General features: G+C 42.3%; 1 protein-coding gene across 7 annotated transcripts in view; it reads left to right on the top strand.

Annotated features, from left to right (window-relative positions):
* setx (senataxin) overlaps positions 1-26,997 on the top strand; it is a 96,263-nt gene that overhangs the window by 5,958 nt on the left and 63,308 nt on the right. For 3 of the 7 annotated variants that reach the window (XM_070863856.1, XM_070863851.1, XM_070863859.1), the window contains exons 2-5: positions 10,784-10,899; positions 13,245-13,429; positions 17,285-17,495; positions 19,250-19,359. In XM_070863856.1, the coding sequence (XP_070719957.1) occupies positions 13,250-13,429; positions 17,285-17,495; positions 19,250-19,359 (501 nt within the window). In that variant the 5' untranslated portion in view covers positions 10,784-10,899; positions 13,245-13,249. Of the gene's footprint in view, positions 1-9,286; positions 9,442-9,479; positions 9,692-10,783; positions 10,900-13,241; positions 13,430-17,284; positions 17,496-19,249; positions 19,360-26,997 lie in introns of those variants that run through there. The other 4 variants (XM_070863852.1, XM_070863854.1, XM_070863853.1 and 1 more) reach the window with 4 other exon arrangements.

Here is a 26,997-nt window from a genome sequence, read left to right as displayed (position 1 = left end):
TCATTAAACTGTTAAGGAGGTTGCTTTGTTTCTTACCATGGGGTGGGGGCGGAGGGAAGGGAAACATACATACACTGAATACAGGAAGTTAACGTTTCCTGTTTGAATAATCTGCTCAGTGACTTGTCTATGTGTTGCAGCCACTTCAATTTTGTTTCCCGTGAGGAAGGTACCTTTTCAGAAAACCTTTGAAATTATACAAGCAGGTGTGATGGAGTTAGCTAGTATTATCCCTCCGAGAAATATAATGAGTGTTTGTGCCTAATGATTTCCTGCATGGGGAGTCTCTGCATTGGCTGCACCAGCAGGTTAGGGGAATTGGGGGGGGGGGAGGTTACAAATAGACACCAGGCAGTTCGTCACAGGGGAGAATGACAATTAGCAAGTGTGTCAACTAGGCTGCATTTGTGCATATCCTGGTAGTCGACCCTAAAAGTTGGCTTTCAGATGCACACTTGAGGTCCCTTTATTGTTTCAAGTAGTTTCTGAGACTTAACTTAATTCATTTTTAAAACCATTCGTTTATAACTGAATAAAAACAAAAACAGAAGTTCATAGATCACGTTCTCAAATATGTATTTTTTTTAAAAACTGCTCTGTTTTGTACCTTGGATAGAGCATAGAAGGACATTGTGCTTGGCCATTATGCACTTGTCCTATCGCTGACCCCAAAAGAACAGGCCAGACTTTGCTGGAACTGGGCATCTCGCACAGTCAGCTGGACTTTTTCCCTCACCCTTCAGCTCAAATGTTTTTCCCTACAAGTTGCAGGAAGTATAAGCTGATAATGGCGGGGCGAGGCCAGTGGGTCATCTGGGACCTTGGTGAACGACGGGACCAACTGTTTGTTTCCTTAACCAATGAGATATAAGGATTGAGAAAGAAACAGAGGAACGATGGAGAAGGAAATGGGGTGAATTAGAGTTGACTCAAGTACAGAAAGAGAAATAAAGAGAGGGAAAGACATTGGATTAAGAGAGAAAAAAAAGAAAGTAAGAAAAATATTGAAACATTTACAATGTTAAATATCTCCAACAACAATTTACTACCTGTAGGAATGGATTGCCACAGTTTAAATTGTTCCCCTTTCTGGGCTGGAGAGATTGAATGGCATTGCAGAAATGTAAACCTTGTCATTAAAAAGGGACTTGTCCTGTTAATTTTCAGCCCTAACTTGCAGCGAGTTTAATTGGCAATTAATGTGCAAATGAAGTCACGGGGAGGTGGCTGTTTTCGTGAGGCTAACGGCAGAGCAGCAATTTATGGGTTATCTCTTCCTCGCCCCAAGTTGCTGGACGATTTACACACTAATGACCATATGTGCATTAAACTTGTCATTTTGGTAGCAAAATCTGGGCCTGTATGTCATGTGTAGCTGATTGTTGCTATCGTGTCAGACTTCGTTCAGTGGGTAGCACTCTCGCCTCTGAATCAGAAGGTTATGGTTTCAAACCCCATTCCAAAGACTTGAACACACAATCCACTTCAGTCCTGAGGGAATGCTGTACTGTCGGAGGTGCCGTCTTTTGGATGAGGCATTAAACCGTTAGTTCAAATTGCACCCAGCAAGAACTATGTTAAGAAGGGTCTCTCCCAATAGCTGAACTTGGGTTGTGCAGTTTGGGCTTGTGCAGTATACCATTCTGTTAACTGTCCTGATGGAATAATTTTCTTCAGCTTCCTGCAGTTTCTGTTTAGTTTTTTTTAAGTTATTTGTAGAAAAGCTAGGGGACAGACTTCAGGTGAAATCTATATTGAGTTTTAGGAGGTTGTGTGTGTGTGAATGTGAAAAACATGACTACTGATTACACACATGTTGTAACTTTTGTGTTCTATTGACATCAAAACGCATATTAAACCGAGTCTATCCTTGTAACTTATATTTATTTGTCAAAAAAGATTTGAACTTTGAAATAGAAAGTCTCTCTCTCCTGCTTTGTTGACAGTTCGAGAATGTAAACATTCTTATTGCTAACAGCACAAATGAGGCACATTGGGTGAGGGTTACAAGGATCGCAAGATAATTGCAGACGAGGAAGGCCATTTAGCCCATCTAAATTTATCCATTGAGAAAGATCCTAAAGACTCTTCATTGCAGCATCTAGAGCGAGGCAGACAGACTTTCCTCAGTCTTATTTGATGTATTTTTTTAAAAGTAAGTTGCAGTTCAAAAGCAAATAGCCTCTGAGGGAAATGGGTAGGGAGGAAGGAAACCTGCTGAGGGCCTCTTTTCATCCGCACTTGGCAGTAAGTTGGAGTGGGGCTACTCGGTGGAAGGTTAGGGGTGAAGTGAGTGATGGCGAGAAAGCAGGAAGGGGGTACTGAAGTTTCATGTTCAGCCATGAACTCATTGAATGGCGGTGCAGGCTAGAAGGGCTGAATGGCCTGCTCCTGCACCTATTTTCTATGTTTCTATAATGGAGCAGGAGAAAGGGGAGGATACAGGTGTAGAGCGGCTACTTCAGAGGGGTGTGCAAAATCAAAGCACATGGTGTTGGGGGTAATATACTGACGTGGATAGAGAACTGGTTGGCAGACAGGAAGCAGAGAGTCGGGATAAACTGATCCTTTTCAGAATGGCAGGCAGTGACTAGTGGAGTGCTGCAGGGCTCAGTGCTGGGACCCCAGCTCTTTACAATATACATTCATGATTTGGATGAAGGAATTAAGTGTAATATCTTCAAGTTTGCAGATGACACTAAACTGGGTGGTGGTGTGAGCTGTGAGGAGGACGCTAAGAGGCTGCAGGGTGACTTAGACAGGTTGGGTGAATGCGCAAATAAATGTGAGGTTATCCACTTTGGGGACAAAAACACAAAGACAGAATATTATCTGAATGGTGGCGGATTAGGAAAAGGGGAGGTGCAATGAGACCTGGGTGTCATGGTTCATCAGTCATTGAAAGTTGGCATACAGGTGCAGCAGGCGGTAAAGAAGGCAAATGATATGTTGGCCTTCATAGCTAGGGAATTTGAGTATAGGAGCAGGGAGGTCTTGCTGCAGTTATACAGGGCCTTGGTGAGGCCTCATCTGGAATATTGTGTTCAATTTTGCTAATCTGAGGAAGGACGTTCTTGCTATTGAGGGAATGCAGCGAAGGTTCACCAGACTGATTCCCGGGATGGCAGGACTGACATATGAGGAGAGACTGGATCAAATGGGCCTTTATACATTGGAGTTTAGAAGGATGAGAGGGGATCTCAGAAACGTATAAGATTCTGACGGGACGGGACAGGTTAGATGCGGGTAGATTGTTCCCACTGTTGGGGAAGTCCAGAACCAGGGGACACAGTCTTAGGATAAGTGGTAGGCCATTTAGGACTGAGATGAGGAGAAACTTCTTCACTCAGAGAGTTGTTAAACTGTGGTGTTCCCTGCCGCAGAGAGTTGTTGATGCCAGTTCATTGGATATATTCAAGAGGGAGTTAGATATGGCCCTTACGGCTAAAGAGATCAAGGGGTATGGAGAGAAAGCAGGAAAGGGGTACTGAGGGAATGATCAGCCATGATCTTATTGAATGGTGATGCAGGCTCGAAGGGCCGAATGGCCTACTCCTGCACCTATTTTCTATGTTTCTATGAAAAGATAGGGTTAGTGACCGAAAAATGTAGGGGTAGGGATGAGATGGACTGGGTGTTTGGAAGGTAGCGTAGTAGCAAAAAAACATAAGGAATGGGGTGGGGGGAGCACGGATGACGGGAAAAGGATTGGGAAGGGGGCAGCTGAAAGCTACATTTACCCGCAGTCTCGACTGAAAATGCAGTCTGCAGCTTTCGGTGTCCCCTTTCTATTTCAAATTTAAGGCTAAAACCGTTAAACTTTCTTATCAAAAGTTATGTTCGGAGTTGCACAGTGATGTCAGCATGCATGTTGTGTGCTGTACGTGCTACGATGAGATTGTTGCACATGTATCTGATTTTCGGCAGGAAAAGAAACAAAGGCTGTTAAAACAGCCGCTTGTTTTTTTTATGTAGCAACCTGGACCATCAAGGGGTTAAGGCATAGGCTGATGGTTAGCCCCATAGTAGTGGTGTGCATGAATTGCGGGTTGTCATTTAGCTTAACTGTACCTTTTTAAGTCCCTTGTTTATTTTCTTGAGGTTTGGTGAATTTCAAAACCATTTTTTTTTTTAAATTGATTTTCTATAAATTTCTCTGGATTTTCCCTTATTTAAAAAAAATCACAATCTGAAAAAAGTGTTTCTAAATTGGTAATAAAAACTCACATTTGGCTTAGTTTGTTTTGCATCCAGCTCCAAACTGTACGGTAGATTGGGGCCAGAGAATGTTTTGTCGAAGTCTCTGGCACCAAATTATGTATGAGTTGCTAACATTATTTTTCTGAGACTAGTGTGCAAAAACAATGTGGTTTGGTAATCAGTGCAACCAGACCCAATTAATCAGATAAATGGTTTGAGCATATTTTTATCTTTCTGTCCACAATATGAGGTGACGACACACTCGGTCAACTACAGGTACGGTGTACTCCCAACAGTTCTGGAGTTTATTAGCTTTGAACTGCTTAAAGATGTGATCTTTATTTTTGTGCGGTGAAATAGATAATCCTAATCGGTTATGGCTGCTCCTACTCAGTCACAATAGGCATCAGTGCCCTCCCTGCTTCTGCAAATGCTAGATTTTATCCTCCTTTACAAATGGGTATTTTAAAAAGTGTTGCATATATTTCAATGTTTTTATTTAGGCCCTTATGTAGGCAACTGCTGAGAAATTGAATGTTCGTCTCGCCTCACTTCCCGAACATCCCCAAGTGTTTGCATGTTTGCACACGTATAAACATGTATAAAACAGAAAAAATTCACTGTCCTAAATAGTCTAATCTCATGATAAAGTTGAGCTGTGTTATTGATCAGAAGCCAAGTTTGTCAAGTTTACTGCATCATGGAACTTCCTGTCAAAGCTAAAACACTTCTTTTTCAGAGACTTGTACTGTTTTATTTCTGCAAATAAACCAGTCTTAATATGTTACATGTTGATTCTGTTTGCCGGCAATTTCTCATTTTTTAGTTATCTCATTATCTTTTAGATTTAAAGTAATTGGTAGAAGGATTAGAGGGGAGTTGAGAACTTTTTTCACCCAGAGGGTGGTGGGGGTCTGGAACTCACTGCCTGAAAGGGTGGTAGAGGGAGAAACCCTCATTGTATTTGGATGTGCACTTGAAGTGCCATAACCTACAAGGCTATGGACCAAGAGCTGGAAAATGGGATTAGGCTGCACTGCTCTTTTTCAGCCGGCACAGAAATAATGGGCTGAATGGCCAACTTCTGTACTGTAATTTCTATGATTCTCCTCATTAAGATACAAATTAGCATCACGTGTGATCAAAAATAATTTTGACACTTGTACAGTTTTTTTTCAGAAAGGTAAATAATATGCAACCAAATGTTTCATTATATTTGGTATCACTTATACAGGCCATCTATGACAATGTTTTACAGAGATAGACTGTAACATCAAATGAAAAAGGCAGTTCATTTGCAATCACTTTAGCCTGTGCATCTTTGGCTGTTTATACATGTGGTGGTGAGAGGGTGTCTCAATGCTGCACGTGCACACTGAACAATTGTGTATTCAGAACTTTGTTGTGTTTACATAAGGAAGAATCTTCCACATGTGTGAGAAAAAGTCTATGAAAAGAATGTGTTATACCTAACACAGTTTGGGTAAGAGGAAAGATTGAGGAATACTAATATATACGTATATATTTTGTAATTTATTTATGTCTGTGAAACTTCCCGAGAGCTGAATTGCTGCAATTGACAAGTGACCAATGTCAGTATTGCATAGGACTGGGCACGGTTCTGTTGTTGCGTGGCTCCAACTCTATCAGGTGCATAGAACAGATGGATAGGAGTGTCCCGGGGGGGGGCTCCGATGATTTCATAAACCACAAGAGCGCAGCTTGAGCAGTTTATACAGACGTCCAAACCCCTTGTGTATGCTGCAGTCTTGAACACACTCCCAGATAGCTGCTTTATTGTAAGTTACACACATGTACCTGCTTCTAAGCCATTTGATTTGACTCTTCTACTGCTGCCTAGTTTTTCTGTTTGGCTTCATGCTGTGGCAGGAAGATTTTTTTTGTTTTAACTTTTATATATAAACAAGATAATACCGAACTAGAGTGTAAAAGTATCTGCCTACAGATAGGGAATGGTTTACTGAAAAATAGTACCTTTTTATTATGTTCCTTTATAGTATTAATACATTTTTTTTAATGTGTATTTGCAACCATATATTACACCTGTGCTGTGGTACACTAAGACATTGCAGGAGATGAGTGAGAACTGAGTATTTTTTGATGAATCTGACTTACAAATGTTTGTCACGAACATCGCAACTACTTTTCTACTAGTCAAGTCCAGAGCTTCAAATTCTGCCCTCTCCCCAAGAAAGAAAGCTTTTTATGTGAGCAATGATTTATTTAACTGGGAAAAGCAGACTACCTGTTTCCAGGACTATGCCAGTAACACATTTGAGCTGGCTCCTGAATTGTTTCTTCCCGTTATCATCTTATTTCCCCGAGGGCTTGTGCCTGAGCTGAAGAAGCGATTCTCTGCCAAATGTTCTGAACCTTAAATTGTGGATGTGTACAAACTTTTGATTCGGTGTGTGGTTGTCCCCAGTTTTAGGCAATGAGCAACTACCCTTATAAACTCAGGTAAAGTTGGGTCTCTACTGCTGTGCTGTCGGTCATATAGACAAAAGAAGACCAGCTTGTCCATTGAGCCTGTCCCATACTGTCATCGTGCAGCTTGTGCATTGCCATCTTTCACCCTGCCAGCCCCCATGACCATCAACCAGTGAGGCAATCTCTTGGGACAGACAAAAAACTGTAGGCCAATTTAGAAAGAAAAAACACTCTGGGGGAAATTGCACTTCAGTCCAAAAAGGAAGTCAAATTGGTTCCAGGAGACTGGCAGACACACGTCTCCGCGCTCCCACCCCCCCAATATCCTGCCAGCCATCTATCAGTATTTACGTCGGCCCGCTCCATTTGCATGATTGCAGCGAATCCTCCCTGCTCCATAGGTCTGTGGCTCTCTGCGAAAAGATATAATTCCTGCCATCTAACCTACTTATGAGTGCAAAACTCTGCATGGTGCTTGGCGTCGACATGCATAACACTACATTTATCTATATTACATGACATTTGCCAGATGTAGGCCCATTTCCCCCATTGCATCTATATCTGCCAGTAATGTATTTTTCTTACCTCATGGATATCAAACTCTTGGAATCTAAATTTAAAAAAAAACAAAGTGCATGCAGAAAATGCTCCTTTAATGGCAGAGATAAACTTTGTTCTCCAATTAGCTGAGGACAAGCTGCTTTTAGACCTTCACAATGTTGAAAACAGCTGTTAGCAGATAGAAAGAAAGACTTGGATTTATATAGCGCCTTTCACGACCACCGGACATCTCAAAGCACTTTACAGCCAATGAAGTACTTTTGGAGTGTAGTCACTGTTATAATGTGGGAAACACGGCAGTCAATTTGCACACAGCAAGCTCCCATATACAGCAATGTGATAATGACCAGATAATCTGTTTTTTTGTTCTGTTGATTGAGGGATAAATATTGGCCAGGACACCGGGGATAACTGCACTGGAGTGTCGGCCTAGATTTGACTTGAACCCACAACCTTCTGATTCAGAGGCGAGAGTAAAGATGCTTTTTCTGTTAAAGGAGTGCCATCACCAGCACGCAAGCAGCTCTCCACTGGCACTCAAATATAAAGCTGATGACCTCCAGAGACCTGATGGCACGAGAATCCACATTTGTGTGAATCTTGTGAACTCAGATGGTTTTGCTTCTCGATGGTAAAATTGTTTTCAGAGCAGCTTCTGGAGATTGCCAGACTTCATTCACTTGGGTGGCATTCCTCTGGGACTGTGATTGTTATATATAGTCCCAGCTTGGTAAAGCAGAAGTGGATATTGCATTCGAAAGCTCGCTCAAAGTCTGGGTCACGGTGTGAGAAGACCCGTTCCATACTGCAACAGGACGACATTTCCTTTTCGCAGAAAACCCAAAATCTTGTCTGTGCAAGATCACGTAATATTTTTATTTTGGCGGATCTGTCTGCAGTGAACTAGATTGAATTTACCAAACTTAATTCACTTTAGGACCTCTGGAATGTTTTTCTTCAACACCCTCCCTTTTATTTAAAAAAAAAATCAGATGCTTTTAAATGTGACTTAAGTTCATTATTTTTTTGTTGTTTCTGTTTACTTCTGTGTTTTAATCAGCAGTGCTGTTAAAACTGGGAGTAATGGTGAGGGCAGGGGCGGGGGGGGGGCGGCAGGCAAATTAACTCAACTCACCGCAGTGATCTTGTCATTCCACTTGCTTGCTTTAATTGGACTCCCTCATGCTGTCTGACTTTCTTGTCTCGTCGTTGCCTTGTTTATGGTGTAGCAAAAGAACTTCTGAGCAGATGTGCAGTGAACAGTATTGTTATGTAAACTTCTGATCCGAGTTGGCTGTATACCAGCTTTAAATAGGCCATGTTTATGTCTGTAGTAGGCTTTTGTTAGATGTTCACTATTTTTAAATAATTGTTCACTTGATAAAAATTCCAGGCCGTCTGAAATTGGAGAACCAATTGTTGCCCAATAGTGTACAGATTTCATCCTAACAAAATATAAGAACGGCGCTGTCCAGTTGCAGGGTATAAGTTTAATATGGGCTACAATGAGCTTTGCTTTCCATTGTATCTTACTGTTTTTGTGACTTTTGTGCTCATCAAGGTGAGAGGTCTTTGTGCCAGGGGATGAGACGCTTTCCATTTCAGGCACATCAAGCACTTCCAGGTCAAGGTGTGTGAATGTTTGAAAATGTACAGAGACATTGAAGTTGAGAATGTGGGAAAATGTATAAGCCATAGAGACAGTGAAGTGAACAAAGAAATCATGGAAGAATAACTAAAAGAATGTCAGACTGCAAATATTACAACATCAGCACAATTAACAGACTTGCAAGGTCGAAGTTACTAGTCACGCCAGTAAAATTGTAACATTTAGAAGCAATGTGTGAGAAAGTTCTTTGTGCAATGTATGAGAAAGTTCTTTGTGAAAAACAGTTGCTGTAACCACTTGCCTGTGTTTAATTGGGCAAGGAAGGCCAGGTATCGGCTAATGAGAGGACAAAGGGAAGGAGGGATCACAAAGGATAGGGTGAACTGAATGTCTCTCAATTGTGTCTTGTACTGGAAATGTATAACCGTTGCGCCTTTACAATGTAACGGCACTTGTCCGTAGGGAGCAGGTGCACTCTGTAGGGAGAGCATTCCTTCTTTCGAATAAGTCCCGGCCGGTGAAACAAAAGAATAAAGTCTGCTTTGTTATAAGCGGCAACGGTGTTCGACTCAGTGAATTCGCTGAACCAGATTGAGGGAAAAGAATCCAGAAATCAACAGGTGCAGAATAAAGTTCCCTCTTACCGGAGCTAAATGCTCAGCCGCAAACTCCCGGAACTGTGATTTCCCATTGAGTAATTTAACTGTGTTTATATTGATTCTGTTTGAGAATCAAAAATTTTTAGTTTCATCAGAATGAATTCAACTTGAGACACAGCTTCTGCATCTTTTCCTGCTGAAGACTGGTACAAAATCCGTCGCAAGGAGTCTTCTACGGTATTAATTTAACAAGGGACTTTTCTAGTACTAGGTGTGTTTAATGCAAACCAGCCTTGATATTTTGGTGGCAAAGGATGAAATGCAGTCTGTACATCTTAATTCAAAGTTTAATTCAAATTATCCAATAATTCAATTTTAGCACTAAATTCCCTCTTTCCTATATTTATGTTGCTTAATTCAATTATTGGATCATTTATTTTTCGTACAAAATCTATGAATTATCAGACTGTTCTGAACCTAATGTTTACAATTGCTCATAAACCATTGTTCACTAATAATTTAAATAACCTCTTTATAATAAACACCAACAGCATTTATACCCTGTAGGAAATATTTAAATTGTGGTGCTCGCTGCCTTAAGGGATAATTGTTGGGCAGTTGAAAACAAAATCTGAAATTTTCTAGCAATTTAATTAAAATGAATACCTTTGAAGTAAGGCCAAGTTTTCTTTTTCTGTATATCTGTATTTCTCTGTTAAGATGGCAAAGCTCCTCCATTAGTTTAATTAGCAAGCTATTTAAAATTATTCTAACTACTTAAAAAGGGGATTTAGAATATTAACCAGAAGTGATTAGTGTCTTTATTTTGAGGATGTAACTTTAGTACTTAAAACGGCACACCATGTTGGCTTTGAAGCACTTGTTCACACCACAGTGTCAGCTGTGGCTCAGTGGGTAACACTCGCCTCGTGTGTCAGAAGGTTGTGGGTTCAAGTCCCACTCCAGGAGCACATAAATCTAGGCTGACATTCCAGTGCAGTGCTGAGGGAGTGCTGCACTGTCAGAGGAGCTGTCTTTGGGATGAGATGTTAAATTGAGGCCCCATCTGCCCCCTGAGGTGGACGTAAAAGATCCCATGGCACTATTTTGAAGAAGAGCAGGGGAGTTATCCCCGGTGTCCTGGCCAATATTTATCCTTCTATCAACATAACAGAAAAGATTATCTGGTCATTATCACATTGCTGTTTGTGGGAGTTTGCTTTGCGCAAATTGGCTGATGCGTTTCCCACATTACAACAGTGACTGTACTCCCAAAAGTACTTAATTAGCTGTAAAGCACTTTGAGACGTCCGGTGATCTTGAAAGGCGCTGTATAAATGTAAGTCTTTGTTTCTACCTTCAGATGAACAAATTATCCACCTCCACTTAGTTACTTCGGAACTGGGCATTCGCAAGATTCTTCAGATGAACAAGCAATCGAGGCAATAGCTTTACTGTGATTAGCAGCTGAGAATGTTGGTAAGATCCTAGAAACTGAAAAAACAAGCATCTCTTTTTCAGCAAGAAGATGGATCAATAGTTTACCCCCACTGTAGGGGTCAGAATCATAACTGAACATGTTATCTCCTAACTGAACATCATAACATGTTCACCATGTAATTTATAAATGCATTTAAAAGATTTCACACTTTTTTATTTTAATTGAGTTTAAGTTTTACCATTGTGCTATAATTATGTAATTTAAAGTGTTAATTTTAGTCATATATAGCTCCATTGTGTCTTTAATCAATAGTATGTGGTATGTTGACTAGTTCTTTATTTCCCAAGCAAAGTAAGAAGAGTTAGATGGTAATGCTTATTGGTAAGCTATTTATATTCAAATTAACTGCTGGATGAAATGTTTACTCTTGTAATTTTAATGTAAGAGTGACTCAGCTAAAAATCATTATTTCAATTTTTTTGCCTCCTCCATAAGTGAATACAAACGATTGTAGTGGTTGGTTCAGGAGATTGCACTGTAAAGGAAGAGTTGCATAAAGAAAGACTTTCATGACCACTAGATGTCGCAAAGTACTTTACGGCCAATAAAGTACTTTTGGAGTGTAGTCCATGTTGTAATGTAGAAAACGCATCAGCCAATTTGTGCACAGCAAGCTCTCACAAACAGCAAAGTGATAATGACCAGATAATCTGTTTTTGTTATGATGATTGGATCTTTGATCAATAGTATGTTTGATCAACTATCTATTGGATATGGTTAGCATTGATGGGCTGATCTTTTCCTTACCTTTATGTATGTTCAAACAACTAGTCTGTATACAAGAGTTCCAGATCCTTGCTTTTGTTAATTCTTTGTGATTGCTTGTGCAGAACTTTTCCCAGTTTTCTTAGAGATGGTGTTCTTCAAATTATGGACTAGTTATGTCTACTGTGCTATTGTGGGGAAGCTGTGCATGGCAGTTCCTATGCATCTGTGGTGGAGGGGGCACAGCAGAAAGTTGACATGGGTAGAAATGTAAGATCAAACTAATCCTGCACATCTAGCAGTTGGTTAACGAACAGTAAAAAAAAAAAATAAAGACTTGCATTTATATTCTTCTTCTCTCAAAGCGCTTTACAGCCAGTGAAGTACCTTTTGAAATGTAGTCACTGTTGTAATGTGAGAAACGCAGCAGCCAATTTGCACACCAGCAAGTTCCCACAAACAGCAATGTGATAATGACCAGATAATCTTTTCTGTTATGTTGATTGAGGGATAAATATTGGTCAGGACACCGGGGATAACTCCCCTGCTCTTCTTCAAAATACTGCCATGGGATCTTTTAACATTCACTTAAGAGAGCAGACGGGGCCTTGGTTTAACTTCTCATCCGAAAGACGACACCTCCGACAGTGCAGTGCTCCCTCAGCACTGCACTGGAGTATCTCCTTAGATTTTTTTTTGTGCTCAAATGCCTGGAGTGGGACTTGAATCCACAACCTTCTGACTCAGGCGAGGGTGCTACCCACTGAGCCACAGCTGACACTGCATTAGCTGAACATAGAAACACAGAAAATAGGTGCAGGAGTAGGCCATTCGGCCCTTCGAGCCTGCACCACCATTCAATAAGATCATGGCTGATCATTCACCTCAGTACCCCTTTCCTGCTTTCTCTCCATACCTCTTGATCCCTTTAGCCGTAAGGGCCATATCCAACTCCCTCTTGAATATATCTAACGAACTGGCATCAACAACTCTCTGCGGAAGAGAATTCCACAGGTTAACAACTCTGAGTGAAGAAGTTCCTCCTCATCTCGGTCCTAAATGGCTTACCCCTTATCCTTAGACTGTGATAATCTTTGAGAGAGGAAGGAAAGAAAATATTTAAATACATGCACCAAGAGCAATGAGTTTAATTTGGAGCAGTTATGATGTGAAAAGTTAGGAATGGATGTTAACCGTGCATAGTTCTGACTTCAGAAAGCATTTTAGCCCTGGACACCTTGATTGAATAAACTATTCTTTCTACAATATGTGCTGCTTATTTTCCAGACAGCCCTCGGGGTGGGGGGGTGGGAGGATGGTGGTTTAAACGCCCGTTAATTGTTACTGGAAGTATTATATTCATTCCAAACAATTAAAAGCATTCCTGTTATTGAGACAGGCAGGATATTCTCTGAATTAAGTAATGCTGTTCTCTCCTGCAGCTGACACAAGCAGTTTCGTAATCGCTATGCTATTGCTTGTTTAAAGTTATCGTGACTATATTCCTATAGTAGCATTATGTGTATTGTACTTTTACACCGTGTGCTGACAGTCCTAACTACTATCACACATTGCCTACTGCACCTTGATTTAATTCTGTTTCTTCATGTTCAAGTAGGCAAGATGAGCACTTGTCGTTGGTGCACACCTCAAGGCCAGTCAACCATCGACTTTCTACACAGCTACAGTTCTGAAGAACTCCCTCCACAGGAATTAATAGCCGCCAATGAGGATCTTTGTTATTGCCTGGAATGTGTGGTGGAGTATCACCATGCACGTGATAAACTCCCGTTGGTACACAAGGTAATGTAAAGAGTTAATCTGAAGCTAATGTTATAATGTGAGGGATGTAGTCCAACATGAATTCCTTGAAATCTGTGCTAGTGAACACAAGGTGAAAGTTGCTACACAAATCATAGACCCGGGAGCAAATCAAAACCTTGTGTATTTTTTAAAAATGTTTATACTTATGAATTTCTATGATAAGCTTTGAATATAAATGTTTTGAAGGATGTAATGTCATACTTTCTATACACAGCATGGAATGCAGAGAACGTTGAGCCTGTATGCTGGCTCAGCTGTTACAGACTAAATTCCATGAGCCATTAGGGGAGATCTGCAGGCAGTCTAAAGTGTAAGGGCTTCTTGACTGTAACTGTGATGGAGGGGAGTACTTGATACTTATGACTCAATTCTGGACAGACCTTGCCCTAGATTACTAAAGATGAATCAAGAATGATTTAGTCAACCTGGAGGTGTGTGCAGAGCTGTGTTTTTATTTATATATATTTCTTATTAGTACGCTACAGTCTTGGCAACAATCCTGGTTATTGTGTGTTTGCTCTGTTGTCACTTACTCATTGCAGTAGAAAGTGTGGTGAGATAAACATTAAAAAAAAACTGATAGCACACACACACTTGATTGGATGATCACTTCATGGCTGATGACGGAAGGTAAGGTGCTTTGTACAGCTCTAGTTTTTCAGGATTGGGTACAGGTCTTATTGTGGTAATATAGACATGAGCCTATTGCTTGTCACTTGATCCCCTCATACACTTAACTGGTCTAACTTAAGTGCTTGTTTTTTCACTAATTTTAAGAATGTCACTACTGAACAGCTATATACTTCAGAAATTTGGTATTTAAAAAAAAAAAATTACCTTCATTTTAAGAATCTTTGAATTAAACAGCGAAAGCTACAACATAGGGGCAATTAGTAAAAATACAAAGAAAAATAACATCGCACTATATAACATTGGAATAACAATACTACAAGATTGAGTGCAAATTCACAACAATTGAACACGAGAGGCTGGACTAAACAAATCATTGGTAACATCAAAAAAATTATATAAATCTAATTGGAGGTGATGTAGTGAGAGTTTCAGTGAGGGCTAAGCTGGGGATAATCCGAAGATGTCTTATTCAGGTCCAGTATGAGTGGCTGGGACCAGGTCAGCAAGTCTCCGAATTTGCACTAGGAACGATTGTAAACCTTAATAAAAGAATGCTTCCAATAGGAGCGAAGGAGTATTTGGGGAGGACTAATTGCATAACATGCCTGCAAGAGGATATAACTGAGAGGAAAATAGGCATCCATTGATGTGGAAGACAGTGCGGGTAAGGTCCCAGCCCTCCAATGAAAACCCGGGCCCTTAAGGATGCTAACACTAACGCAATTCAGTCTCCGAGCAGACCCAGTGACCAACAAAGAATACCAGACCAACGCAAACTGCCCTTCCTTGTGTGCTGTAATTAAAAAAAGCAGCTCATATATGCATTTATTTAAGATAGATGAAGGGAATATATAATTCTCTTCAATTGAGGCACCTGCCATAATTGCTGCTGCTTTGTTGAGCAAGATGTCATTGCTGCCAGTCTTCAGAAAAATTGAAGCCGGTGATGCCCCATGAACAGCAGAAGAGCTGATTAGATAGGCCATTCCGAATTCAATGGGACGTCCACAGGAGGACCCAAGCCATAATCCAATGGGTTGAGAGTAATTGTTGCCCCTGCGATTGGGGGTAATATATTAGCATGGATAGAGGATTGGCTAACAGAGAACAGAGGGTCGGGATAAATGATTCATTCTCTGGTTGGCAACCAGTAATTAGTGGCAGGGATCAGTGCTCGGACCCTAACTATTTACAATCTATATTAACAACTTGGAAGAAGGGACTGAGTGTAACGTAGCCAAGTTTGCTGATGATACGAAGATGGGAGGAAAAGCAATGTGTGAGGAAGAGAAAAAATCTGCAAAAGGACATAGGCTAAGTGAGTGGGCAAGAATTTTGTAGATGGAGTATAATGTCGGAAAGTGTGAGGTCATGCACTTGCAGAAAAAAATCAGAGCAAAGATTTAACTGGAGAAAGATTGCAAAGTGCTGCAGTACAGCGGGACCTGTGGTTACTTGTGCATGAAACACAAAAGGATAGTATGCAGGTACAGCAAGTGATCAGAAAGGCCAATGGTATCTTGGCCTTTATTGCGAAGTGGATGGAGTATAAAAGCAGGGAAGTCTTGTTACAGCTGTATAAGGTATTGGTGAGGCCACACCTGGAATACTGCGTGCAGTTTTGGTTTCCATATTTACGAAAGGATATACTTGCTTTGGAAGCAGTTCAGAGAAGGTTCACGAGGTTGATTCCGGGGATGAGGGGGTTGACTTATGAGGAAAGGTTGAGTAGATTGGGCCTCTACTCATTGGAGTTCAGAAGAATGAGAGGTGATCTTATCGAAACGTATAAGATTATGAAGGGGCTTGATCGGGTGGATGCAGAGAGGATGTTTCCACTGATGGGGGAGACTAGAACTAGAGGGCATGATCTTAGATTAAGGGGCCGCACATTTAAAACAGAGATGAGGAGAAATTTCTTCTCGGAGCGTTGTAAATCTGTTGAATTCGCTGCCTCAGAGAGCTGTGGAAGATGGGACATTGAATAAATTTAAGACAGAAATAGACAGTTTCTTAAACGATAAGGGGTTATGGGGAGCGAGCAGGCAAGTGGAGCTGAGTCCATGATCAGATCAGCCATGATCTTATTGAATGGCAGAGCAGGCTCGAGCGGCCAGATGGCCTACACCTGCTCCTATTTCTTATGTTCTTCGATGGACATGACTTCCTACAGTGTAATGGTTAAATATGACTGGACAAGAAATGAGTTCAGAAGATATGTGATTGAGAATCTTCTCCCGCTCACCACCTTGAATATTGATCTGCAGTTAGAGAAGCATGCGGCTTTTGGAATTGAAAGGAAATGACAGATTTAGAGATGTAATTCCTTTTAAGTGGGAAAAAAATTCCAAGCCATGGGGAGTAGCTAACTGAGCCTCCAACTCTCCAACTCTCATATTTGATCTTCTAATCCAAAAGAGAACTATAATTCTGGATTCAGTCCAGCGCAGCGGGGAGCGAGAGCTGCGAGCCAGAGATAAAGTGGAATTCAGTTTGTGATTTGTGCTTGCAGTGATCCATTCTGTTGTAATGATGAATCTGTACTTGACAAAGCCACAACCAGTGTATTTTGTTGCATTCATGTATAATAATGGATCTATAGTTGACAAAACACATTCCAGAGAAATGTGTCCATGTATAATTATCAGTGAATTTGCGTTGTATGGAGTAGATTAGTGATACTGTACCGTTTAATAGTCTTATTGGTTCAGCACAGGGATGGATTTCACAGCTTTTGTCTCCCAATAACTCCTTTGGCCCACTGTCCATTTTTGTCTGATTTATGTTTCTGTGAAGTACCTTGGGACACCTTAGAACCATCTTGCTATCTTTTGGGGTGGGGGATATTTTTCATTTCTCCTGGACCATTCCCTAGCTGAGGAGTTGTGCAGGTCCATGCCAAAGCTACTTAATATTCTAGGCACGAATATTCTAGGCTCTGGGTTACTTTGCCATCAGATTTTCTTTGCCTATCTGCAGCAATGTGCCAAGCTTCTGTTCTGCACCTCCCCAAATCTATAGTTAAGGTCAGCAGTCCAGTGTATGAGAAACGCTGGGCTATTCCCAACGTGTGTCAATGTGTTGAGCTATTTTGCTGTAATTGTTTAATTGTCTCGAAATTGAATAATTTTTTTTTTAAAAGAGTTAAATCGGAATCCTTTTGGCTGCTGAGCTCTGATTATTTGATATTGTATTTTGCAGAATTTGTGGAAACTGGAGACTAAGCGTCTGACTGAACATTTTGAAAATGCACTGAAAGAAGAGCAGGCGGAGGAGGATGAGTTGTTTTTAATTGAGGATGAGCAGGAAATCCAGCTCCATGGGTACACAGGGCCAGACTTTGAGAATAACATACGGGTTCCCATCCTGGAGATTCTCAAATACCCTTACCTACTGCTTCATGAACACCTCAGTAAGTAATTACAAATTATGGCGGTGCGTAAGTACTGTAGTGCTGCAAACTTCGCTGGTTGGAATGGCCTTCTCCCATGAATGTGAAATGTTGCCTCTTACAATGTTGCATCAGTGAACTCGGCAAACTAGCATAGTAAATTTTTGGAATAGAATTGTGTTTGGTCTTAGAAACTGGTAAAATTTGCACAATGCCTTTAACATAGTAAAACGTACCAAGGCGTTATCAGCCACAATTTGACACTGAGCCACGTTAGAGCATGTAACCAAAAGCTTGGTCAAAGAGCTATGTTTTAAGAAGCGTCTTTTATAAGACAGGGTAGAGAGGCAAAGAGATTTATGGAGGGAATTCCAGGCACAGCCACCAATGGAGGGACAACAGATATCAGGGATGCACAAGAGGCCAAAACTGGAGGAACCCAGAGTTCATAGAATCATACAGCACTGAAGGAGACCATTCGGCCCATTATATGCACCAGCTGTTTGAAAGAGCTATCCAATTTTTCCCACTCCCTGATCTGAATCTTAGTTATAAAGAAATCCATGAGCTCCTCACACTTGTTGGAGATGAGGGTGTAGGGGAGAATTTGAACAGCCATGATCAGACATGTTCTCATTGGCTTTTGAAGTCAGTGAAAACCAGCCAGATTGGGTTAATTAATTTAACTGAATGAATGTGAAGTAAGAAATGTCTGCTGAATCCCTGCTCAATCACATCTCCACCTTTTGATGCCCTTGTTCCCATCTCTCCCACCCTGGCCGTTCCCCCTGCTATGCCCCCCAACTTCACTTCCTTGAATCCAAGGGGTGCAGACTTGAATGTATATGGCGCAAGATTGATTTGGCCATTCATTGCCAGATCTGACTGGACCACATTAAACACACTTCTCTGCCAAAACTCCTCACTACTATAGGATCATCCTGTAATACAAATATCACCCCAGACTTTTCTCCACTACCAACTGTCTCCTTAAACCCCTCTCCTGCGCCCTCACCTGCAACAGCAAGTTCGAGGGGCTCGTGGACTTCTTTGCAACTATGATTGAGATCAGGGGAATGGGACTCTTTCAAAAATATGGCACACATAATGGGCCGAATGGCCTCCTTCTGTGCAGTATGATTCTATGAACTCTGGGCTCCTCCAGTTCTGGCCTCTTGTGTATCCCTGATATCTCTTGCCCTTCAATTGGCAGCTGTGCCTGGAATTCCCTCCCTAAATCTCGTTGCCTTTCTACCCCTGTCTCTTACAGGACACTTCTTAAAACCTACCTCTTTGGCAAAGCTTTTGGTTACCTCCCCTAATGTATTTCGGTGTCACATTTTGGCTGATAATGCCGTGGTACATTTTACTATGTTAAAGGTGCTATATAAATGGAAGTTATTGTGAAAATGTTGATTGTTATCAACGGGAGAGCAAGATGGATGGAGGTGGATACCTAATAATCCACCTGCTATTTCATGAATTTTGATACAGCATTGGGCTGCGCCTCAAACCATCTCTCCCTTCTATCTGAATGAGTAAGCATGAGATCTTGCAGTAGCAGTTGGGATATAATTTGGGAAACTGAGGAAAAGAAAGCTGTGATCAGAATTGCTAAAATTCTTGGAGTTGGGATTATTTGAGACTTTTGCTGCAATTGAGTCTTCCTGTCAAACTATTGAGTCTTCCATTTCAGTAATTTGTGGAACAGGAGAAATCTATTTTTAATAGCCTCTCTAAGAAAGTGTAGACATAACTTTTACTTTATGTTTTAGGTGAGTTGTGTGTTGAGGCCCTTATTAAAATGGAGCAGGTGAATTTCTCCTTTCAAACATTTGAAAAATATCCTGGTATCTATCTACTTCTGGTGCACCCAAATGAAACGGTGAGTCTTATTTGACTATAGTATGATTGTTCATGTGAATTATTAATAGTACATGATTTTTTATGGAAGTCTGTTTCTGTTGCTTATGTGAAAACCTGAAGCAGTGAAACTTGTATCTAATGAGCAAGTAGATGCTGGAAATGCACAGCGGATCCTTCAACAATGGTAGCGAAAGAAGTTGCTGATTGACCTGTTGTGCATTTCCAACAATTTCTGTTTTTATTTCAGATTTCCAAAGCGTGCAGAGTGATTTTTTTGTTGTTGTTGCATCTAACAAGCAAATGTGAGGACTGCCTTCGGGCATTTTTGTTACATACACAAAAGCCAAATAAAATTTGAGGCCTTATTCCATTTTTTGTATTTGAGTTGGGAAAACTCAAATATCCCAGCGATTTGGCAACATGCTTAAGACTCTACAATTTGTTACTTGGTTCAAGTACTACAATGTGTAACAACTGAATGTGAATACCAGAATCGCAAATGTGTCCTACTTAAAAGTCTACATGTATGGGCTCAATTTTCCCCAGTTATCAGCGCCTTTTTTTTTGCCTAAATTAAAATATCCAAGTTTCCCCAAAGATTGTGCGCCACGTAACTCAGTTAGTTACGATTTTTTTAGGTTTGTTTTTTTTTGCGTCGTAGGGGGCGTAACCTGATGTCTGCGGCAGTTTTTCACCTACAAGTTTGGCCAACTTACATTTTTCCTAGGACGGCGTATGTGACCACTGCGGTAATTTTTTTTTAATGCTATGCCATCACCGAACGTCTCCAAATCAGGCTCGAGGGTCGGAGCACAGCAACATCAAAAGAAGCCCGGGGAGGGGAGGGAACTGATGCTGAGCCCCTGTGTCCGGGCGAGGGAGCGATTCTGCAGGCCGATCCTCAAGCCGTTCGGCCGGTGGTGGGGTGATACTTTGGGGAAAAAATCTAAAATTAAAGAATTGCATTAGACTCCGTTGCCCCAATGTCTTCATTGAATGCCTAGCTTCCTGTTCTAAGCAAGCCTATTGTGCATGCACAGACCTGGGTGTGGTACATACTAGGGTGTCGACTTTGGGGAGAGAGAACAAAGAAGCTTGTCCTGCTGTTTTGAGCTTCTTGCAAAGGTACAGTTTAATCATGGGGGCAATACTGACAATGCCATACCTTGTGCAAGCCTTCTGCATGATGGTGCTACAGTGGAGACGATTGCTTCAACGTCATCGCATATGGAACCTCGAAGCACGTAGGATGATAGACAGGAGGCATTACCCACGTCGGGTATATCGAGACAGGCGTTCATACCTGCATCTGAGTGATGCAGACTGTGTGAGAAGGCTGCGTTTCCGCAAAGAAGTAGTAACCGAGATCTGTGAGTTAGTAAATGCAGACCTGCAACCTAGAAGGGTCAAGAGGACTGCTTTGTGAGTTGAAGTGAAAGTTACAGATGCACTTTCATTCTATGCATCTGGATCATTCTAGGCCACAAATGGGGATGTGTGCGCGATTTCTCAGCATGCAACACATATCTGCATTCAGCAGGTGACTGCACTATATGCCTGGAGGAATGACTACATAAAGTTCCCCATGACCGCCCAGGCAATGCGTGAAAGGGCTGTGGGCTTCTCCAGAATTGCTGGCTTCCCAGAGGTACAGGGCAGGATTGTACCCACATCGCCTTGCGAGCACCTTTTTGGAGGATTCAGAGATGTACAGGAACAGAAAAGGCTTCCACACTGTTAATGTGCAGCTCATGTGTGACGACATGCATCACATCATGTTAGTTGATGCGAGATACTCTGGAAACACCCATGATGCGTTCATCCTACGCGAGAGCGCAGTATCTGCGATGTTTCAGCAGCAGCCAGAAAGGCAGAGCTGGTTACAGGGAGACGAAGGGTACGGCCTCGCCACCTGGCTCATGGCGCACCTACACGTAACCCGTACTGAAGCTGACCGGGAATACAACATGTCGCACATTGCGATGTGCAGCATAATAGAACAGCGTTTCCGATGCCTGGACCATTCCGGAAGCTACTTGCAATACTCCCCTGAGATTGTCGGTCAGTTCATTGTTGTGTGCCGCATGCTGCATAACTTAGCCATCATGAGGCAGCAGCAGCTGGTAGTAGAAGACCCACCTGAGGTAAGAGTGGCTGATGATGAAGAGGAAGATGCAGATGACTAGGAGGACGAGGAAGCCATGCAACTACCTGAACCTGGAGCAGGACGGTGGGCCATCATGCACCTTTAACGATTGTTCGAGCCTTGCACCAGCAGCTCATCCGTGAACGCTTTGCTGCCTGAAGGCACAGCGGCAACTATTCCACATGGACCATGTTTACTGTTTGGACCTGTTCCGTAATGCTGTGCTGTGTTCATGGAACGAATACTGGAAATGATTATTCTTTACTTCAAAAAGTTGTGTTAATAATGGAAATCATTCAGTTCTAATTTAAAATATATTTTATTCAAAAGTTTAACAAATACTTGTTTGTACTTAACTTTAATAAAAATATTCTTGTATCAAACTTTAAAGTTTTCAGTTAAGATCACATACAAACTTTTAAACTTGTAAATTTTCATAACTTACAAAAAACTTTTAATTTGACAACAGTTACAACAGTAACATCAATAATAATAACAGCAGCAGCAAAGAAAGGCTGCACCCATCTCTCCTCCACCTTATTCTAAGACCACCTGCTGTGCTTGGTCTTGGTGACTCCACCCCTGCCCGCAGACGGTGGCGCAGCGTTTCTCTGGTTGGTACCAAGCTTATTCTTTCGAACATCTCTGGTAATGCGCACTTGATTGGTGGGGGGACCGACTTGGGCCTCTTCAGATGCTTATCTGGGGATTGGAGTGGGAGTGACAGTTGATTCTGTCAATGGGCGCGAGGTCTGAGTGTGATCCCTTATTGCAGCAGCTACCTGCGACGTTCCCTCCCTCGTGTTGAGCAACAGTGTGTCAACTACCTGCAACATTCCCTCCCTCATGTTCACCGACAGCGCATCAGCTACCTGCGACATTCCCGCCCTCATGCCCAAACCGTTCCCATTTCTCGTGAGAGTGTTGTTACTTCTCCCGACAGTCCCGATACCTCATCACCTACCCCACTGATGGTGTCCAGGAGTGCTCGTGTAAAGTCAATGCTCTCCGTACTCATTGCCATCATGTGAACCACATCTGTTAGATCCTGCACCTCGGGAGAGCGCTGTCTAGCTCTCTTTCCCCTCCTCACCTGGGTGTGGCTCGCTACATCCCACTGGGACCTGCAGCCTCGGACGGTGGGGCCCTGGGTGTGCCTCGCTGCACCCCACTGAAATCCCCAGCCTTGGACTGTGAGAAACCATGGAATGTCCCAGCACTCGTACCACTCAAGAAAGGGCCTGGTACCTCAGTGGGCGGCACCTGCCCCTCCTCCAGAGTGAGTACAACAGTGTGGGCTTCATCCATCACCTCCCCCTTCCCCTCACCCTCACCCCCATGCTCTTAGTCTGGAAGGTGGGATTGGAAGATGTTCTCCTCTTCAGGCTCGTCCGGGTTTGAATCTTTTCCAGTCTCGTCACGGTTGGCCTCAAGTTCTGCAAAATGTAACAGAACAGACAAATGGTTAGCAGCAGAGGTGGGGGCAGGGTGGCATGGGTAAGCGCACACCGCGCAGGCAGCAGACTCATTTGAAGGACCACGATGAATGATAGCACATTGCATCAACATAAGCATGGCTAGTCCGCACAGTACTTAACATTCAGCAAAGCCAGACTGTGGAATTTGCAGGGCTTATCCTCTCCCTCGAGTGTGGGCCCAGCTTGTGCAGTGGTGATTGCTTTTCTCCAGCCAGGACCCATCAAAGCAGCGACCCTGTCTTCCAAGGGTGTCAGTGGATACAGATTTGCTGGGCCTCCTCCTGTTCGAGTTCTTTCCCTTTTGTGTGCCACCTTCCTCTGCAAAGATGAAAATATAACTTTTTAGAGACAGTGTCTTTCTGCTGGGTGGAACATATACAGCTGGTCACATTTACAATTACAATTCCATTGAATAAATGAAAATATTACTTACACTAACTACTTGACCAAGGTCCTGCCACTTCTTTTTGCACTGGCCTCTAGAACTCGGGGTGGTCACCATTGCACAGTAATCATTTGCATGTTGCTTCCAGTGTTTTTTTCATTTCTTTTGGTGAAACTTTTATGTGACCTCTGCTGGTGTCTAGCTCGTGCCATCTGGCCTCAATTACAGTAACCAGTGCCTCCACTTCATCATAAGAACATAAGAAATAGGAGCAGGAGTAGGCCATTTGGCCTCTCGAGCCTGCTCCGCCATTCAATAAGATTATGGCAGATCTGATCATGGACTCAGCTCCACTTCCCTGCCTAATCCCCATAATCCTTTACTCCCTTATTGCTCAAAAATCTGATTAATCTCTGCCTTAAATATATTCAGTGACCCAGCCTCCACAGCTCTCTGCGGCAGAGAATTCCATTGATTTACAATCCTCAGAGAAGAAATTTCTCCTCGTCTCCGTTTTAAATGGGCGGCCCCTTATTTTAAGACTATGCCCTCTAGTTTTAGTTTCCCCTATGTGGAAATATCCTCTGTGCATCCACCTTGTCAAGCCCCCTCATTATCTTATAAGTTTCAATAAGATCACCTCCTCATTCTTCTGAACTCCAATGTGTATAGGCTCAACCTATCCTCTTAAGTCAACCCCCTCATCTCCAGAATCAACCTAGTGAACCTTCTCTGAATAGCCTCCAATGCAAGTATATCCTTCCTTAAATACGGAGACCAAAACTGTATGCAGTACTCCAGGTGTTGCCTCACCAATACCCTGTATAGTTGTAGCAGGACTTCTCTGCTTTTATACTTTTTCCCCCTTACAATAAAGGCCAACATTCCATTTGCCTTACTGATTATTTGCTGTACCTGCATACTAACTTTTTGTGTTTCATGCACAAGGAGCCCCAGGTCCCTCTGTACTGCAACACTTGGCAATTTTTCTCCATTTAAATTTTAATTTGCTTTTCTATTATTTCTGCCACAGCGGATAACCTCACATTTTCCCACATTATACTCCATCTGCAAAATTTTTGCCCACTCACTTAGCCTGTCTATATCCCTTTGTAGATTTTTTGTGTCCTCCTCACAGTTTGCTTTCCCACCCATCTTTGCATCATTAGCAAACTTGGCTACATTACACTCAGTCCCTTCATCCAAGTCATTAATATAGATTGTAAATAGTTGAGGACCCAGCACCGATCCCTGCGGCACCCTACTAGTCACAGTTTGCCAACTGGAAAATGACCCATTTATCCCAACTCTGTTTTCTGTTAGTTAGCCATCCCCTATCCATGCTAATATATTACCCCCAACCCCGTGAGCTTTTATCTTGTGCAGTAACCTCTTATGTAGCACCTTATCGAATGCCTTCTGGAAATCCAAATACACCACATCCACAGGTTCCCCCTTATCCAACTTGCTAGTTACATCCTCAAAGAACTCCAGCAAATTTGTCAAATATGATTTCCCTTTAATAAAACCATGCTGACTCTGCTTAATTGAATCATGATGGAATCAATTATTAAGGATGTCATAGCAGTGCATTTGGAAAGAGGTGACATGATAGGTCCAAGTCAGCATGGATTTGTGAAAGGGAAATCATGCTTGACAAATCTTCTGGAATTTTTTGAGGATGTTTCCAGTAGAGTGGATAAGGGAGAACCAGTTGATGTGATACATTTGGACTTTCAGAAGGCGTTCGACAAGGTCCCACACAAGAGATTGATGTGCAAAGTTAGAGCACATGGGATTGGGGGTAGTGTACTGACATGGATTGAGAACTGGTTGTCAGACAGGAAGCAAAGAGTAGGAGTAAATGGGTACTTTTCAGAATGGCAGGCAGTGACTAGTGGGGTACCGCAAGGTTCTGTGCTGGGGCCCCAGCTGTTTACACTGTACATTAATGATTTAGATGAGGGGATTAAATGTAGTATCTCCAAATTTGCGGATGACACTAAGTTGGGTGGCAGTGTGAGCTGCGAGGAGGATGCTGTGAGGCTGCAGAGCGACTTGGATAGGTTAGGTGAGTGGGCAAATGCATGGCAGATGAAGTATAATGTGGATAAATGTGAGGTTATCCACTTTGGTGGTAAAAACAGAGAGACAGACTATTATCTGAATGGTGACAGATTAGGAAAAGGGGAGGTGCAAAGAGACCTGGGTGTCATGGTACATCAGTCATTGAAGGTTGGCATGCAGGTGCAGCAGGCGGTTAAGAAAGCAAATGGCATGTTGGCCTTCATAGCAAGGGGATTTGAGTACAGGGGCAGGGAGGTGTTGCTACAGTTGTACAGGGCATTGGTGAGGCCACACCTGGAGTATTGTGTACAGTTTTGGTCTCCTAACCTGAGGAAGGACATTCTTGCTATTGAGGGAGTGCAGCGAAGGTTCACCAGACTGATTCCCGGGATGGCGGGACTGACCTATCAAGAAAGACTGGATCAACTGGGCTTGTATTCACTGGAGTTCAGAAGAATGAGAGGGGACCTCATAGAAACATATAAAATTCTGACGGGGTTAGACAGGTTAGATGCAGGAAGAATGTTCCCAATGTTGGGGAAGTCCAGAACCAGGGGTCACAGTCTAAGGATAAGGGGTAAGCCATTTAGGACCGAGATGCGGAGGAACTTCTTCACCCAGAGAGTGGTGAACCTGTGGAATTCTCTACCACAGAAAGTTGTTGAGGCCAATTCACTAAATATATTCAAAAAGGAGTTAGATGAGGTCCTTACTGCTAGGGGGATCAAGGGGTATGGCGAGAAAGCAGGAATGGGGTACTGAAGTTGAATGTTCAGCCATGAACTCATTGAATGGCGGTGCAGGCTAGAAGGGCCGAATGGCCTACTCCTGCACCTATTTTCTATGTTTCTATGTTTCTATGTTTTCCAAATGTCCTGCTACTGCTTCCTTAATAATGGACTCCGGCATTTTCCCAACGACAGATGTTGGGCTAACTGGTCTATAGTTTCCTGCTTTTTGTCTGCCTCCTTTTTTAAATAGGAGCATTACATTTGCGGTTTTCCAGTCTGCTGGGACTGCCCCAGAATCCAGGGAATTTTGGTAGATCACAACCAATGCATCCACTATCTCTGCAGCCACTTCTCAAGACCCTAGGATGTAAGGCATCAGGTCCAGTGCACTTATCTGCCTTTAGCCCCATTATTTTACCAAGTACTCCTTCATTAGTGATTGTATTAAGTTCCTCCCTACCTATGGCCCCTTGATTATCCACTATTGGGATGTTTTTAGTGTCTTCTACCGTGAAGACCGATACAAAATATTTGTTCAACGTCTGCCATTTCCCATTATTAATTCCCCAGTCTCATCCTCCAGGGGACCATCCTGTAAGAAATTCTTGGTCCTTGAGCCGCGTTGCATATTGTATTGCAGCTCTGATTTTTCCGATGAGAATTAAAGTTCTCACACACAAACTGGCTCTTTAAAAATGGCCGCATGCAGACCTTGGCAGTCACGTAAAAAACTTCCCTTTTTTCCACTCGCACGTGCGCAGAAGGGAGGGGCGGAGCATCATTTTGGCACAGACATTGGGCTCCACCCCCTGAAGCTAAAAAATAGAACGGGGAAACTTGCTAGTTGTTT

This window comes from Pristiophorus japonicus, chromosome 20 (genome assembly GCF_044704955.1).
Source record: "Pristiophorus japonicus isolate sPriJap1 chromosome 20, sPriJap1.hap1, whole genome shotgun sequence".
NCBI classification, from domain to species: Eukaryota; Metazoa; Chordata; class Chondrichthyes; family Pristiophoridae; genus Pristiophorus; species Pristiophorus japonicus.
This window is presented reverse-complemented; position numbering and strand designations above follow the sequence as displayed.